Here is a 14,544-nt window from a genome sequence, read left to right on the forward strand (position 1 = left end):
CTGTTTTTTTATTTCTCACATATGAAATGGAGCCAGATGGTCTCTTACACATTCAAAGTGTACAATTTTGGTCCTAAATTCCATTTCCGGCCACTTTTTGATTATAAAGTCCACGCTCAACTCACATGTTGTGTGAAAGCTCATGTAAGTTTTCTTACCATTGTTCTCATTTTGCTTCTACATTTATTTGCATGTGGGTTAAAGTGTGCACTTTTAAATCTAAAAAATGGTCAGAAATGTGATTTGAAAACAACTTAGCATGCTCTGAATACGTGAGAGACCATTTACTCCATTCTGTATGTGAAGGACCAAAAGGAGATTTTCTAGAAATATGAAGGATATTTACATCATTTCACTTAAATGAAATAGATCATGAAGGTAAGATAAATTAAAAAAGAATGATGCACCTCCATTAATTGGACTAACTTCACTTTGCACACTTCAATTTATATCATTTTTTTACTTTGTACCCTAAACTTCAATTTTACAAACTTCAATTTTGAACACTTTGTACTCTTTATTCTCAAGTGTGTCTCATTTAAATCAAATCATTACATTTGCAAAATTAATGAGATAAAAGATGGTGAAAACTAATAACAATGTACAATTTTGTTCTAATTACAATTTCTTAACTTTTTTTTACCACTTTCAGTGCATTACCATTAATTTATATGGTCACAATCATTAACATTGTTGGCAAAACTAAGGAGATAAATAATGATGCAAAATAATGAAAATGTACTATTTTATTTTTGCTGTAATGTCTAAGCACCTTTTGTCTAAGCATAAGATGACATGATTGCATGTTTGTATTGTTGAGTGAGGTGGCAAAAAAGTTATCACGAAATAGCAAAAACAGTTTGTCAATTAATTGTACTCTCTCATAGTAGTGAAATCTTAACATCCAAATTCATTTGATTCTGGAGTCCTAAATGTTCCTCACTAATGTCGTTAGTCGCAAAAAGCTGTGTGTGATAAAATCATAATATCTACTTAATCCTCCTATGATTTACATAAATATTTACTTTGTATAAATATTCACTTTACCCCCTTGTGATTTTTGCATTTATCCACGCAATTCCCCTATAGTTTTATACTAGGTGTTTAAATTGTCGTTTAATTTAGCATTTAGATAGGGATACTACTGGTATTTTAACCAATGATATTACATAGGTTATTTTATGTCAAGTTTCACTTTACATGAAATCATAAATGGATGAAGTGGGCATTTTGAAACGTTAGGAGAATCATATGACAATAAACCAAACTATTGGAGGGTTGTTTATAATTTACCCTTCATTTTATCCGGCTATAGGAAGCTATTCTTTTTTTCCAACAACGATAACATTTGTATAATCTAATCTATCCTATTCTGTAGGAAAAAGTAGCCTAAAGAGGCTGTAGCTGTATAAAGGACTAACAGGTATACAAACTTGACTAGACCAAAGGTGTGCTCTGACACCTGTTTTGGATTATTTTTCACTACAGGTGGAGTTCGAACCCTAACTTAGGGTGTGTTTGATAAAACTGAAATCTGAAATCTGCTGAAATCTGATTTCATTATGTTATTAATTGTTAAGTATTGAATCTAATACGTTTAAGTGTATATCATATTCAGTGATAAGTGAATAGTTTATCACTTAATTTTGGGAGCAAATTTTGCCTAGAAAATTCAGTAACAATTAATTAATTCATATGTTCAAATTTTTATTATCAAACGATTTGAATGTGTTAACATCTGAATCTATTAAATTTAAGTGCTGAATTGAATTATCAAACAGAATCTTAATCCCTTTTCGGTGCCACTAAGCCAAAGCTCAGTGGTTTATAGGAACTTATTCATAGTTGCGAAACTTGGCGAAATTAATACGAGGAAATCGGTTAAACGTTGACAGCCAGCTTTAGTGATGCAGAATGGTTGTCCGGAGCACACCACGATCTATTTGATAAAGTTCTTGGAAGACAGTAGTGTAGTATCTTTAGTTCTAGGAAAGTTTCAACGGTAACGCATGCTCTGATTCGAAAGGGATACTGGTCAACCTCAGCCAAACAAAACCCCACTGAAGTCGTCTTAGTTTTAGGTACTGAACACTGCCGCTGGTAGAGACTAGAGCCTTTCAAGCAAGAGAGGAGTGGAGTTACCGGCTTTTGGAGTTACTGTGGGGAGTTAGGTTTATTTGCTAAAAATTCTTACTTTCGTAAGAAAATGTCAGAAAGCAAGAGAGGAGTGGAGGCCTAGTCTTTTAATTTTGTGACGTGGGCATTATGGAGTGTTAGTCTCAGAACTTCGGGATTTTTCAATCGTCTAGGAAAACAATAGATGACAATAGAGATTGATGATGATGGTTTAGAAATATTTCATTCAAATTGAAAAATAATTAAAAGCTTTAATGGAAAAAAAAGGAATAGAAGTAAGAAATGAGAAAATAAAAGAGAGAAAGCAGAACTTTTTGGAAAAATTATCATAATGCAGATATGTGTCCTCAATCAGTTTGACAGAAACCACTTGTAGAACACGTCAAGATGATGAAGATGAGGATAGAAGTATGCGATATTAACATGCTTTGCTTGCTGGAATTGCATTGGAACTTACCATTCTAATTGATTCATCTAATAAAGCTGGTAATGAAAATCGTTAAATAAAACTGGTAATGAAAATCTATTTTTAGCGGTGGGCACTTAACATATATACATTTCTTGGTTGGGAGAAAAATTGTGCTATCTATTGCTTCGAAGCCTTTTACAATTAGTAAAAAAAATCATTTTCCAAAAGTAAAAGCATGAATTCGTACCTACCCTTAGAAGGAATAGTGCCAATTAAATCGTTGGGAGTTTTTCTAACATATTAATGTACTAAGACAACTGCAAAATTCATTAAGATTTGACAAGTTGCCTCTGGCACATCTCATTCTAGACTTGAAGAGTGGATCCAATTAAACAATGTCTTTAAACTCGAACCGAAAAGTTGATCCAAAAAAACTTTCTAATTTACAATTCAACCGATTCAAAGGTTTAATAACTTTTATTTATTTTTGTATTAAAAATTTTGAAAAAACCAAAAAATTTGTTTTAGAAAATAAAAAATTAATAAAAACTGGTTAAACCTCCCCATTTTTACTAGTTCAAACGGTTCTTAATTGAATTTAACCAATTCAATTGAATCTTTGAATTATTCATTAAATCGGACCGAACGCATGACCGGTTTGCGATTCGACCGGTCGATCTGGTTTCAAAATAAACGTTGGAGTCCCAAACCTGTAAAAGAAATTATGTTTGATCAGAGTTGCTTTATTCCCCACCGGTTCTGTGACAGAATTCTACAACATTCCAACCAGTCAAACCAAGAGAGGGCAATATGTAACATCATCTTCTCAAAGAAAATGACAAAAACAAAAAGAAAGTAGCAAAATTTAACCAGCCATTGGGTGGTTATAGACATATTCGATTGCAAGATGGCAGGAATCAATCTTATCGGCTTCCTTGTCCGGGATCTCAAGCTTAAATTCTTCCTCCAGTGCCATCACGATCTCCACAGTGTCTAAACTATCTAATCCCAAATCTTTCTGAAAATGAACATCAGGAGTCACCTGTACAGGTGCAGCACAAGAAGCAGAAGTCAGCAACTATTTCGATTTCCATTCAACTAATCCTTTGTTGTCTAATCAAAATAAAATGATATGCTGTCAGGAAACACAATTGATGGATAATCGTAGGAATGGAGACAATAATGTAAGGTCCTGCAACAGATTGACTGTGTACTTTCCAAGCAACATGCATAAATCTGACATTAACAGCTCCTTATTCCAATGAATTTAAGAAACAGCATGAGATATGCCATAATTTCAATTCATCATTCTAGATCCAACAGAAAACTGGTTTCCTTTATTCTTTTATATTGAAGCCTATTATTGAGAGGACCTGTCTTCTTGCCAGCGCAAAATCAATTTCCTCAACAAACATCAAACTTCACACAATTGACGTTACAAATACTGAAATAGACATTTCTTTTGATGAAGAAGAAGAGTTCTGTACATCTATCATGCATTATAATTACGTCAAATTGTACTGCCCAAAAGCATTTAGTTGATAGAGTGCCGGTGTCTTAAAACTAGTTTAGAGGGCTTCAAGGAAAACAACTTTCTTCATTGGAGCCCAGAATGTACACTGGTTACAAGAACAATTAAGCCAATTATGAAGGTTTTAACAATACTTTTCAATGATAGATACAAGAGGATCGACAGATAGTGGTAGATGAACTAAAGTGAAGGACATCAGCAAAACAAATGTCAGTGTTAAGACAAAGAAAAGCCCCAATATATCTGAATATTACATGCTCGTCTTTCCAGCAAGAAGGTAGCACACTACCTTATGACCAGCTTACCATGTCATCATCTCAAGCACAAAAAGTTGCCATATGACCAGCTTACCATACAGATTAAGAAGAAAAAGAAACCAGCAGTCTGATAATTTTGTTTGTTCTCCCATATCCAAATACGTTGCTGATAGATATTCTTTTGAATTGACTCTTAATATAAAAGACAACAGATCGCTTCATAATAAAAAACCTGATGGAATGATGTTTCATAGTTGCAGTATAAAGCAACTAGCAGCACCAAGGATTAGACAGGAAGTACATCCCCAACAATAACAACAGGCAGTCCCATGCTAGAGTATGATACTCTCACCAGGAAAAGCAACCCAGCATAAACAGCAAGGATAAGCTTGCATCAAATCACACCCAATGCACTAAAGTTGACAAGTAGAGGCTGCTCATAGAAAAATATCATAACCAAGAACCACGAAACTCCTACCTCCCAAGCCCTTTCAGGGAGCCTACTGCTCTTTCTTAAAGAAGCCTCAAGTTCAGCAACTTTCTACTCATGTACACCTGGTTAATCTAAATGCCATTACTTAGGTGCCCACCTGAGGGGGAGGGTTACATTCCTGTAGTGTCATTTCAGCACAAATCGAAGTAGCAGGGGAAGAAAAACCCAAAATATATCGCTAACAACTGTCAGTGCAAGTGCATATCAAAACTCGCTTTCCCAATGCTACAAGTCCCTGCCCATGCTTGATTCAGATTTTCTACAATTATCGCTAAAGTAGGAGCCTTTTTTTTCTGATATTTCAATAAACATCTTCAAAAAATTAGCTCCAAGAGTATAGGCCAAAATGTTATCCCAATACAGATTTTGACGACACGCTATTTAGCAGCAAGCAAATGCGGATCAAACCACGTGAAGATTCTATTGAAGAGAAATTTTTTCTGAAGATGATAGTTAAGATTGTACTTCAATTAATGATAAAGCAGCTCAAAATCAAAGTTTCAAGAATCCCAATTCAAAGCCCACAATACTACACTCATTATCCCAAGTTGAAATTTCTAACTTATTATACTACTGCAAATCTATCCAAAGGAGCAACCAGCTCGGTGTCTGAGTCTGTACCGGCCTGTCCTTGTTTCATTTCATTAACAAAGAACACCTCAATACCTAGTTTCTGAACTTGCTATATGTAAAAACTTCAAACTTCACAATTAATTGCTTCGACAAACTTTTTCGCCATTCTCAAGCCGTCGTACGAAGCACCACTCAAATAACAGAAATTCTTGCATAGACTAAACCTGATAAGGCCCATATGTAGTCATAAACTGTATACATTCCAGAACAATTCAACACCTGCAAATAGCTATCTACGAATGAGAAGTATACATCTCCCAAACCCACCTTCCTCTATCCTATTCCAGCTCCCAGATACCCATAAACAATGAAAAAAAGAAGTTTTTTTTTTTGGGCAAAATTAAATCCCTTAAATTTGTCAACCACCACAAACAGATGTTTACAAAACAGTTACTAGATTAAACAAAGTCAAACCCGGAACATCTTAATAGCCAATAAAATAAATCATTGCACGTTTTATGCCTGTTACCACTAATTCAGGAGAAACTTAAAAGCATCAAAGGAAGATGGAAATTGAAGAAGAAACGAGAGGACAAAGACCTTGGCAGGGTCAACTTTTGGGAAGCTCTTGACAACGTCGAGGACTCTAGCAATGACTTCTTCCTTGTCGAGGTGATCGTCGTGCGACGACATAAATCGGACGGACCCGAGTTTAGTAGATCCATTTAGGGTTAGGGTTTGGGAAACTGGGATTCTGATGTGACGAAGAATGCTGGATCTCAATGCCGATGATGCCATTTCTGGAAGTGTTTTTCTTCCTCTGCTTTTCTCTCACTCACTGACGACACTGTGGACTCTCGTTGCTGACTGCGGGGAATTTTGAGCTCAGGCGAGGGTGATGGGGAGCCGAGGACCAATTGGGAATTTCAGGCTATGAAGAAATTTTATTGCATCTTACTACATTTTCGAGATAATATTTTTACTTTGTACCCACACAAGTTTTATTCCTTTTTTTTTTTTTTACTGATCCACAAACTGTGTTTTTTTTTTTTTCTTTTTTGGTTCTTCTTTTTTATGTTTAATGTCACATCTCTCAAATACAAGGCTGAATGGAAGAAATATAACGACTCGAAGGAATAAAAGACTGGAATAAGTATTTGAAGAGAACGTTTTGAAGGGAAACCCAAAAAAATATATATTAGGGGAGAAGAATGTATGAAATTTGAGACTCAATACATGTAATTAAAAGTGCCAATACACATTAAAGAAAATCGAGTCCAGTGACTTCAATTTTGAGACTAGACCCGTCCATTCGTTGAACCTTTGTAAGGTCACATCTGTTAGTGATTTCAATTTAAACTATAAAACCTAGCTAGTTTAATAAAATCGAACTGTTAAATCGCTAGGTAATTAAAAGGACAACTACGTACTCTAGAAAATCATCCCAGCTTAATGGTGAGTTCATGCAATTAACCAATTTTTAACTTTCGGAATGAGTTGCATCGATAACTATGTAGCTTTTTCTCTATACGAGGATAGCGATCTAGCAACGAGATTGGTTCAAGAACTTTTTAAACCACCAAACATGCCACAACCAAGTTGGTAATGTAGCTGGTCACAAATTAGAATGCGTTGTTTTTCTATGGCTTAGGAGAACAAGCAATGCAGTTAGTCATACACTGGCAAGTTTACGTTAACTTGCGTGATGATGTAATTCGGAAGGGAGACTTTACTAGTTGGCCGACTAGTGCAGCCAAGGTGATTAGCAATAGCTATTAAATGTTACTCCTTTCGTCTCAAAAAGTTTGACGCTTTTTGAAATTGGAGTTTTTTTTTTATCACGATTGATGAAAAGGAAAGAAATTTGCTCAATTTTTCATATTTGTCTTTTTCAATTAGTGGCTAGAATTAAAAAGTTTTACAAGGAGACAGTAAGGTTCTTGTACTCCCTTGCACGCATGACTACACATGCCATTACATGCACGTACAAAGAGTTGTCCATATTTGAAACCAGGGGCTAGGGATGGCAATAGGGGCGGGCTCTCAGGGCGGGGGGGGGAATTTTTTCCCCCCGTTTAGAAACGGGGCGGGGGGCGGGGAAGTATACCCCCGCCCCGCCACCCACAAAAAAAAAATTATATATATAATTATATATAATATGTAATTTAATTAGTTATAAATTTATGATAATGATATTATTAGTTAGATTTATTATATAATGTATATTAGTGTATGTAATATAATTGATATTATCAATTATACGAATAATTAGACATGTCTACTAATAGAATTTATTAATTAGTTATACTAAATTTACTAATACATTTATACTAAATTTCTAATTACACTTAATAGAATAACACTTTTTTCTCAAAAAAAAAGCACAAACACAATAATGAATTAGTGATTGTATTTGTACCAAAAATGAAAACTTAACTATTTTAGTTGTATTTATTTCATCATGTTGGATTGTATTCAAATAACTTTTGTTTGATTGTTTTTATGAGTTTCAATTGTAAAATTAAAATGAATAATAACTTGATGATGTGTTGATATTTTAGTACTTGATTATTTATTAAAATTTAATTATAATAAAATTTTATTAACCCAACGGGAAAAAATTTTATTAACCCCGCGGGTGCCCCCGCGGGGGAAGCGGGGCGGGGCAGGGGACAGGGCGGGGGCGGGGGGAGTTTGTAGGCAGCGGGGCGGGGGATGGGGGAGGGATCCCCCGCCCCAACCCCGCCCCGTTGCCATCCCTACCAGGGGCGGAGCCAGAAAAAATTCTTAGTGCGGGCAAAAGCAACACTAAAATTTTTTACCTACTCCTTTTCTAGTTTTTTAAGCAAAAAAAAAAAAAAAAAACCAACAAATACAAATGATGCATATATTCCATAAAAAACATAAAAAGATAAATTCAAAATTATTAATGTAATAATAATTTTATTTCAAAAATAAACTAATTTACTGCGAGTTTTTATATTTTGATAACTAATTTGGTTGTGGAAATAAGAATGACTCTCAGTTGTGGAGGGAAAATGGGGGACCAGTGGAAGGAAGGAAAATTGGGATGTGGGGACAAAGGAAGTGAATGATATGATTGAATGAATTGATCAAGAGAAAGAGTAACTAGCTGCTTGGTTGTAGAAGGTAGTGACTCTTGGTTGTGGGGGAAAAATGGAGGACCAGAGGAGGGTAGGGAAATTGGGGAGTGGAGCCCAAAGAGAGTGAATGATATGATTAGTACTTACTAATTAAAACGAAAAGGGTTTTTTTTTAGCTTGTTTCAAATGGAATTTGTGCCCCACATATCTTTTTAGAATTTTAGTTTATGAACTAGTTTAAAAAATCACGTGATTCTTTCACATCCTTTTTAAAAAAACTCTGAGGGCACACTTGAAATTATATTAAAATTGTATAAGTATTATAAGAATTTAAAGAGGATAGTGGGGCCCGTGCCCCCAGTGTTCCCAACTTAAATCCGCCCCTGATTGAAAGTTGAAACTCACGCTTCTCTCTTTAACTTGATAAACGACTCATCATTTTTAGTACGTGGGACTTACATTAATTACATATCACAAGTGGCAAACATTTTGGAACAACTCAAAAAGGAAAGTGTAACAATTTCAACAAGATTAGCGAACAAAAAAGAAGTGAGATGAAAAGCAAATCTCAGCCAGTTCTTCGGCTCTTTTGACTTTTGCATGCAGCCTACCCGAGTAATGGCGTAATGCACTGCTAGTGCCTGCTTGCCAACTTGCTGAAGTATGCGATGCTATGTAGAATCTCAGGTTGGAAACATATCGAATTCGACATGTCACTCTTCACGAGTGTGGCCTGAACAAATTGTAGTCGGGCACTGGATCTCTAACGAGAACAATATTTATAATTTTCCTTTCTCCATTTTAGTGGATAGATGTTTGTGATGTATAGGTACATAAAAATGTGTAAACGATAAGAAAATGATGCTGCTATTATTTGTAAAACCAGGACCTAAAAGCACTAATGCAGTGTAAGGATATGACAAAATTACTTGCCGTAACCCCCCCCCCCCCTCTCCATTTTAACCCTCTACGCATATCTGCAAAAATCAATCCCCTAAACATTTCTACCCTATGAAACAATCACAATAAGTTGCCTGTTTTGTAATCAAAAAAGATTACAAGCCAGTTTTTATATCCATCCACAAAACCAGTATTTTCGCTCAAATACTGTACAGCAAGTTCTACCAGTTAACCGCTGCTGAAGCATGCAGACAAATCATGGTGAAATACAAAATCAGAAAGCAAAGGCCCTAATCCAGGGAGGATTTTGACAGTTTTTTCTACATGTGAAAGCCAGTTTGTCAATCAGCCATGTCAACCACAATGCACAGGAAAGGACAAAGTTAGGAGGAAGTTGAATTTTCAGCAGACGCAGCCCTATACAGCAACCAGTCAATTCAATGTTTATGATTCATTTGATTCGGATCTTCAAACAGGCACTCGTTTAGGTCTCCCACGTTCAAAGAACTGCAGATATTAAATAAAAAAAAGTGTCCTTAGCCCTCAGTCCAGGAAAATACGAGTGCAAGAGAACATACATTCTGAGAACCAGACTTCGTTTGTTCCTCTGATCTCAAGATTGACTTCAGATAGTATAACACTGTGCGAAAATTCAAACGCAAGAGTATGGCACCATAAAAATTTGGTCAAATGAACCTCACTCTTAGTCTATTAATGACAAACTGATACATAGAAGATAATGCATGAAGATATAACTTTTCTGGCATATGAGGCACGTAATAAGCTTGGAAACACATTCATGGAAAAGCATATGCTTTGCAACCCGGTCTTACTGGGTTGAAACACAAACAATTTGTAAGTTGCTAAACATACCGATGTCACAAATGGTTGACTGAAGAACCAACCAACAATTGGTAACCTCTGCAGGAAAATAGCAAGGGTAGGCCAGAAACCACTGCAAATTAAGATTTTCAAATTATTAGTTATTAATCAACTTCCCCAGCACCCAAACTAAAGATTGAGGTGAGCTAACATGCATCGTATATCACTGATACCTGAAGAGCACAAAAAAACCATAAGTCTCCACGATCATTCCAATCATAGGCCACCCAATCATAACAAAGAAGAAGCCAACACCAAATGAGATTGAACCCTGTTTGCATGTAAGTATCAGTACTATGACCAGGAATACTAAGAACGAGATGGGGAGAGAATGAGAGAGGAAAAAGGATGTAACCTTGAAATTTTGGCTCTTTGTGAAAAATAATAGGGTGGATTTAACTCCAATGGTCAAGGTCAATCCTAACAAGAAGAGTATCTGAACATCAGAGAAAAGTGGCCACCATTAGAAAAGCTGCAGGTAGAGGTAGACAAACTGAAAAGTTCATAATGCAGTATCAACATGATAAAGAAGTTTGAAAGGGGAGATTTTCTTACATTTCCAATTGCAATAAGTCCCTTGTCAAAGAAGTACAATACTCCAACAGCAGTGAACACCACTCCAAACCCAGTCAATCCTATTCCAATTTCTGTTCCATTGGTGTAAACATAAGAAATATTGCAAAATAGGTTAAAAGTAATCAGTTACAGAAGAAAAGTAGCATGAAAACATGATCTGAGAAGAATTGCAAATTAAACTTTCTGCCCATCAAAAGTTATTCTTATTAATGCAAACTGATTACACTTCAATAATGTGATCCAGATCAAAAATTTGTTCCAGAACCAACAAAAGGAAAGAGCTTTATCAGAATATAAACCAACAAATGTACTGCAGTAGCATAAAGAAAATGCCAATAAACTCCTCCAGAGGCTTCAGAGTTTAAGTCATTAATTTTTAAAAGTCATGATTATCATTGGAAGATGGTAACAATCAATGTTATGAAAACCAACATAAAACCAATCTGCATTAACAGAATGTACAACCTTCATCAAATAATTCAGTTAGATATCTATGTTTATGATTCAAAATAAAAATGCCACATAACCAAGGAGCTCTTCCTCTAAATCCTGTATTTGCTATTAAGACAAATTCCCCAAACCATATATGTTATGTTTTCTAGTCAGTCTGCCACCTCTATCTTTGTCTCTGGGGTCTCTTCCCCCGACCCCCCCAACCCTCTTGATTAGCAAACAAGTTATATTGAATAGCTCACTAGCTCCATTAAAAGCCAAATGCAATATCAACAATCTGTCAATTAATGAATTGATTCACAGCTTGACAGCACAAAGTTTGAAATAAAACTTTAGTCTAGTTAGCACAAATAAGTGAAAGACTATAATCGCAGTTAGACAGTACATGCAAGGATTTAAATTATATTTCTAGTCAAACAGCATACACTTTGCTTTACCAAGTGTTTAAATATATATTCTGTTTTCAATATCCCAATCAATTATGAAGCTCCGCCTATGGTGGCCTTTGTATCAACAAACTTGTAATATATCCAATTTCAGGTCATAATCTGATCCAAAACAAATAAAACTTGCATTTAAAACATGCACCACATGTATTTGAATAGTACGGTCAAGCTTGCTGCAAATTGAAACATTGCACTTGAAGTGACCCCCCTAAGGACAAGTCTTGCTTACATAAAGTATTTTGACATGCTTCAACAACAGTTTCGCTTCTTGGAGCCAGTTACTTACCAGTAAAAGAGTGAACTGGCAGTTGCTCACCAGAATGTACAATCTCAAGGAGAAAAGAAAAATATCTTCTCGCAAGAACAATGAGGCCATAAAGCAACTATATTTTGTCCCCTCAGAATATACAACTCACACAATATCTGAAACAAGCTTAGTTTAGAGTAAAAATAAATAACTCTCTTTGTCCACCACAACCAAAATTTTAGGCATGGAATTAATTATGCCACACAGGAGAATGGTAATCCGATCACAATGAATGCAGGAATAACAGAAAACTCTCATACTGATGCTGTCCAAGAGCCAAAAATGATGAAGAACCACAATGTGAAAAAAAATACTTCAAACCAGTATCAAATCATAAAGCAATCACTATAACAAGATGGAAAGGAGATAGAATATTCTGTTGACTCACTTCTCAAATCACTTGTTTCAAATGACACCATCTTGCTAAGCAACCAACTTCTTCCTTCTGGCTGCAGAAACCACACAAAGTTTCAAGAAAAATAGCAAAAGAAATAACAAATTACACAAAGGAATCCAATATATACAATTCTAATGAGCATGAGCTTGCAAATAGCTCTAGGTTATACAGTCCCTAAAGTCACTGCTTCAATCCCCATTCAGAATCAAAAACTGACCACCAATTAATCCATGCATTACGTGATAAGAATCAGGCAGACAATGACAATGCTTGTAATGGTATCCTATTAATCTGTTAATATACTCTTCAATTTTCTCATACTTTAATTTATAAAGAACGACAAAATTGCACTGATGCCGTCGGACATACTATATGAAGATACACGAGTACACGTAACCCCATAAAACCTCCTACAAGCTTTACAGAGTATAGATGACAAATTTCTATGTTTTCTCAATTATTTTGGGGATAAATTATTAGTTTTCTTTTTAATAAAATAAACAACAGAAATACAACAACCAATTAGCAAGCAATTTAAGAGACTAAATTTATAGTTCCTGAAAATCAAACCGCTAGAATCAGCAACCAATTAGTAAGCTGATTTAATAGCTAAAGATGTTTTTAAAAAATTGCAGAAACATTCAAGGACAACATAGTGCACTACCGTTGATTAACTCGCAAAAAATATATAAATAAAATATCAGCATCTAAAATAGTTATTCCGAGATATGTCATCACCTAGCTTCTCACACCAGATAGCCTTAGAATATACGAAACATAAAGGAGTATCCTGATATTAATTGATCATTCTTATGTTCCAAAATTAATCATCGCAAAAGCCAGAAACACTAAATTAGAAAATCGGAACAAAAAAAATCACTTACTTTTCCGTCATTCCCTCGGAAAACAACCACAAATACCGTAAAAAGTAGTAATCAACAAAACGCAACGATTAACTAAGGTACATTGCACAAATAAATTCGATTCCGATAAAATTAGAGTTCATGAACCGATTACAGAAAGTGCGCGCTTGATTGTGTGAAAGCGTGGAATGGCGTGAGAAGCCGAGAACGATATAAGGGAGAGAGAGAGAGAAAGATATGAGTGGTAATGGTACCTGTTACTGGTAGCGTTCCAGAGAGAGAGAGAGAGAGGAGGGCGGAGGATGGCGAACTCTGTATACTGCAGGAAGAAAATGGAAGGCGCGTTCTCCGTGTTTGGAGACTGGTACTGAATTTTCAGTTGCTTATATACGAAGGATCGGAAAATCAAATTTGTTTCATTTCTGTTTTTTTAAAACTTTTTCTTTTTTCTTTTACATTTTCTTTTTTTTATTTTGGTATTATGCGTTTGTTTGAAAGTTCCGAAAATTTACGGCGTGATTGAATAAACCGGTACCAAAAAATTAAGAAATCTGTTAGACATCTTAATGGCTTAGAATTTTGGTTTTCTTTGGTAATAAGAATTTTAGTGGCATAGTCAATTTGTTCTGTTTTCTGATGTCTATTATGGCTCAGACTGTAAATTGACTATCCGTTTGAATTGCTAGTTTTTAGTATTTTTATTAAAAAAAATATATTGTAACAATTTAATGTATGTTTTGATAAAAAGGTGATTATGAAAGCGTATTCACAAAAAATACAAAAAAAAAAAATTGTTCTGTTATTTTTAGTTATTTTTATTTTACATTAATTACTTATATATCTTTGTATGTTTTGTACTTGTACAGATATTGCTTCACTCAATCATTTGTCCAAAAAGTATTTTTATAAGATTTGTCCTTGTTTGATAATTTAATCTAACACTTAAAATTAATAAATTCAGATCTTAACATGTTTATATACGTTTGACAACAAATAATTGAACATCTAAATTAATTAAGTAATATTGAATTTTTTAGGCAAAATTTACTCCAAAAAAATAAGTAATAAGTTATTCATTTATCACTTAATGTAATATACACTCAAATATATCAGATCTAATACTTAATAATTTAATAAATTTAGACTTCAAATTTTAGAATTCAAATTTCAGTTTTAAGATTTCAACTTTATCACCCCCTTGGATTCCATAACCTATC

At 34.7% G+C, this 14,544-nt stretch overlaps 2 protein-coding genes across 3 annotated transcripts; both read right to left on the bottom strand.

Annotated features, from left to right (window-relative positions):
• Positions 1 to 3,258: 3,258 nt before the first annotated feature.
• LOC113732052 (acyl carrier protein 1, mitochondrial-like) lies at positions 3,259 to 6,297 on the bottom strand. Its single transcript, XM_027257655.2, has 2 exons — positions 6,000 to 6,297; positions 3,259 to 3,587 (listed from the first exon to the last, which is right to left on the bottom strand). Exons 1-2 carry the CDS (start codon positions 6,195 to 6,197, stop codon positions 3,411 to 3,413), a joined length of 375 nt encoding a protein of 124 aa, XP_027113456.1. The 5' UTR covers positions 6,198 to 6,297; the 3' UTR covers positions 3,259 to 3,410.
• A 3,218-nt stretch (positions 6,298 to 9,515) lies between these two features.
• LOC113728456 (vesicle transport protein GOT1) lies at positions 9,516 to 14,347 on the bottom strand. 2 transcript variants are annotated; one of them, XM_027252859.2, is made up of 7 exons: positions 13,582 to 14,347; positions 12,456 to 12,516; positions 10,841 to 10,932; positions 10,641 to 10,721; positions 10,459 to 10,556; positions 10,277 to 10,358; positions 9,516 to 9,910 (listed from the first exon to the last, which is right to left on the bottom strand). In XM_027252859.2, exons 2-7 carry the CDS (start codon positions 12,484 to 12,486, stop codon positions 9,872 to 9,874), a joined length of 423 nt encoding a protein of 140 aa, XP_027108660.1. In that variant the 5' UTR covers positions 12,487 to 12,516; positions 13,582 to 14,347; the 3' UTR covers positions 9,516 to 9,871. The 2 variants fall into 2 exon arrangements, with proteins under 2 accessions (XP_027108660.1, XP_071936159.1); XM_072080058.1 differs by lacking the exon at positions 13,582 to 14,347 and having other exon boundaries at positions 12,456 to 13,531.
• Positions 14,348 to 14,544: the final 197 nt, after the last annotated feature.

This window comes from Coffea arabica, chromosome 2e (assembly GCF_036785885.1).
Source record: "Coffea arabica cultivar ET-39 chromosome 2e, Coffea Arabica ET-39 HiFi, whole genome shotgun sequence".
NCBI lineage: Eukaryota > Viridiplantae > Streptophyta > Magnoliopsida > Gentianales > Rubiaceae > Coffea > Coffea arabica.